Source organism: Vicia villosa, linkage group LG5, assembly GCF_029867415.1.
Source record: "Vicia villosa cultivar HV-30 ecotype Madison, WI linkage group LG5, Vvil1.0, whole genome shotgun sequence".
NCBI classification, from domain to species: domain Eukaryota; kingdom Viridiplantae; phylum Streptophyta; class Magnoliopsida; order Fabales; family Fabaceae; genus Vicia; species Vicia villosa.
This window is the reverse complement of record NC_081184.1, coordinates 10,555,120-10,557,326: the sequence shown is the minus strand read 5'-3', so window position 1 is coordinate 10,557,326 and position 2,207 is coordinate 10,555,120. Positions and strand designations below refer to the sequence as shown.

General features: G+C 34.0%; 1 protein-coding gene across 1 annotated transcript; it reads right to left on the bottom strand.

Moving 5' to 3' along the window:
• Positions 1 to 487: 487 nt before the first annotated feature.
• LOC131604185 (secreted RxLR effector protein 161-like) lies at positions 488 to 1,126 on the bottom strand. Its single transcript, XM_058876645.1, has one exon. It carries the CDS (start codon positions 1,124 to 1,126, stop codon positions 488 to 490), a length of 639 nt encoding a protein of 212 aa, XP_058732628.1.
• Between the last annotated feature and the right edge of the window lie 1,081 nt (positions 1,127 to 2,207).

Below are 2,207 nucleotides of genomic sequence, written 5' to 3'. Positions count from 1 at the left end.
CTTGTTCTTCTTCTCTTTGTCTTCCAAATATTTCTCACTAAGCATGGCAAAAAATTTCATCCTAGTGGAGCTTTTCTTAGCTTCCTCCTTATTTTAACTCATGATGAACAGCAAGAACTTTGTAAGGTAGATGGAAGAGAAGCTTTCACACAAAAAGTAATGCTAGAAGACCTTTTCCTTACCTTTATCGGTGTTTAAGATAACACAGAGGATTGTAAAATGAGGAATCACCCTATATAAATGTGTACCATAAAGAGTATGTGAAGAATTTGGTTTGGTCTCCTTGCATATTTCCATATATTTGACTGCTATAGGACTTGAAATACGCACGCTACAAGTGCACTTCTCAATTGTTCAAAGCAGACAACACCCAACGGTTTAGTGAATATGTCAGTCAATTGTTTGTCTGTGGCTATGTGCTCCAAATTCACCACTTTATCTTCAACAAGATTCCTTATTAAATGATGACAAATGTCAATATTCTTAGTTATACTGTGTTGAACAACATTATTTGAAAAATTATAGCACTCATGATGTCATAGAACAATGTCATGAAATCTTGTTCAACATTATACTGCTTTAGCATATGTGTCATCCATAACAATTGAGTGAAGTTTCTTCGAACAACAATATATTCAGCTTTAGTAGTGGATAAAGACACACAATTTTGCTTTTTACTTAACCAAGAGATCATATTGTTGCCAACAAACAAACATCCACACTGAAGTACTTTTTTTGTTACAACACTTCCATCCCAATCAACATCACAATACCCTACTAATATAATACTTATATTATGAGAATACAATATGCCATAATCATAAGTTCCACTAATATACTTGGAAAATCTCTTCCCTTGGGTGAGATGACTAGCCTTGGGTTTTTCTTGAAATCTAGCACATACTCGGAAAACAAATGTGATATCAAGTCTGCTAGCTGTGAGATATAAAAAATTTCCTATCATACTTCTATAAAGACTTTGATCTACATCCTCTCCATTTTCACCTTTAGACAACTGTAAGTGAGTTGCAATAGAAGTTCTCTTGTGACTAGCATTGTCAAGCCCAAACTTATCCACTATGTTCTTTGCATATTTGATTTGAGATACAAATTTATTGTCATTCATTCTCTTAACTTGAAGACCAAGAAAGCAAGTAAGTTCACCTATCAGACTAGTCTAAGACTCAGATTGCATTTGTTGAATGAAATGCTTCACCATCTTTTTTGACATCCCACCAAATACTATATCATCCATATTGATTTGGATTATCATAAGCTTTTCTTCCACATTCTTTACAAATAAAGTTTTGTCAATTCCTTCTCTATTGTACCCATTGTTGATCACGAACTTAATAAGTTGTTCATGCCAACCTCTTGGAGCTTGCTACAAGCCATATAGATCTTTCTTCAATTTATATATGTGATCTGGGCAGATGAGATCAGTAATCCCTTTTGGTTGTTCAACATAGACTTCTTTATCAAGGTATCCATTCATAAAACCACTTTTACATCCATTTGAACTAGTATAAATTTCACCATACACGAGACACCTAGAAATAACCTAATGGATTCAAGTCTTGTAACTTGGGCATATATATTATCAAAATCCACCCCTTCTATTTGAGTGTACCCTTGAGCAACTAACATTTTGTTGTTCCTCGTCAAATTACCACTTTCATCATATTTGTTTTAGAAGACCCACTTGGTACCAATGACATTAACATCTTTAGGTCTAGTAACTAGTTACCATAATTTATTTTTTTCAAATAGACAAAGTTCTTATTGCATGGTATTTATCCGAACTTCATTAGTCAATGCTTCCTTAACTATCTTACGCTCAACCGTAGAGATGAAGTGTGAGTTGGTAATACTTTCTCTAGACCTGTCACTACTCCTTCAATCAGATTTCCTATGATATTCTTAATAGGATGATCCTTCTGAACTCTGATAGATGATCACTTATTTTCTTGATAATTATCTGAATTTTTAACTTCAAACTCTATGTCGGTCTCCTTGCATGGAACATCGTCTAGAACATCAGTCTGTTGTGAAGGAACCTCTTCATCTTCTTCTTATTCCTTATTGTTAGGAGCCTCATTAATGACAACAGTTATAGATTACTTCATGGTCTTAGTGTACTTGTTGTAAACTTTGTAGGCTCTACTATTTGTGGATTACCCAATAAATATTCCTTCCTCACTCTTTGG

Coding starts and splice junctions, on each gene's coding strand:
- LOC131604185 (XM_058876645.1), bottom strand. CDS start 1,126: ATGAATGACAATAAATTTGTATCTCAAATCAAATATGCAAAGAACATA.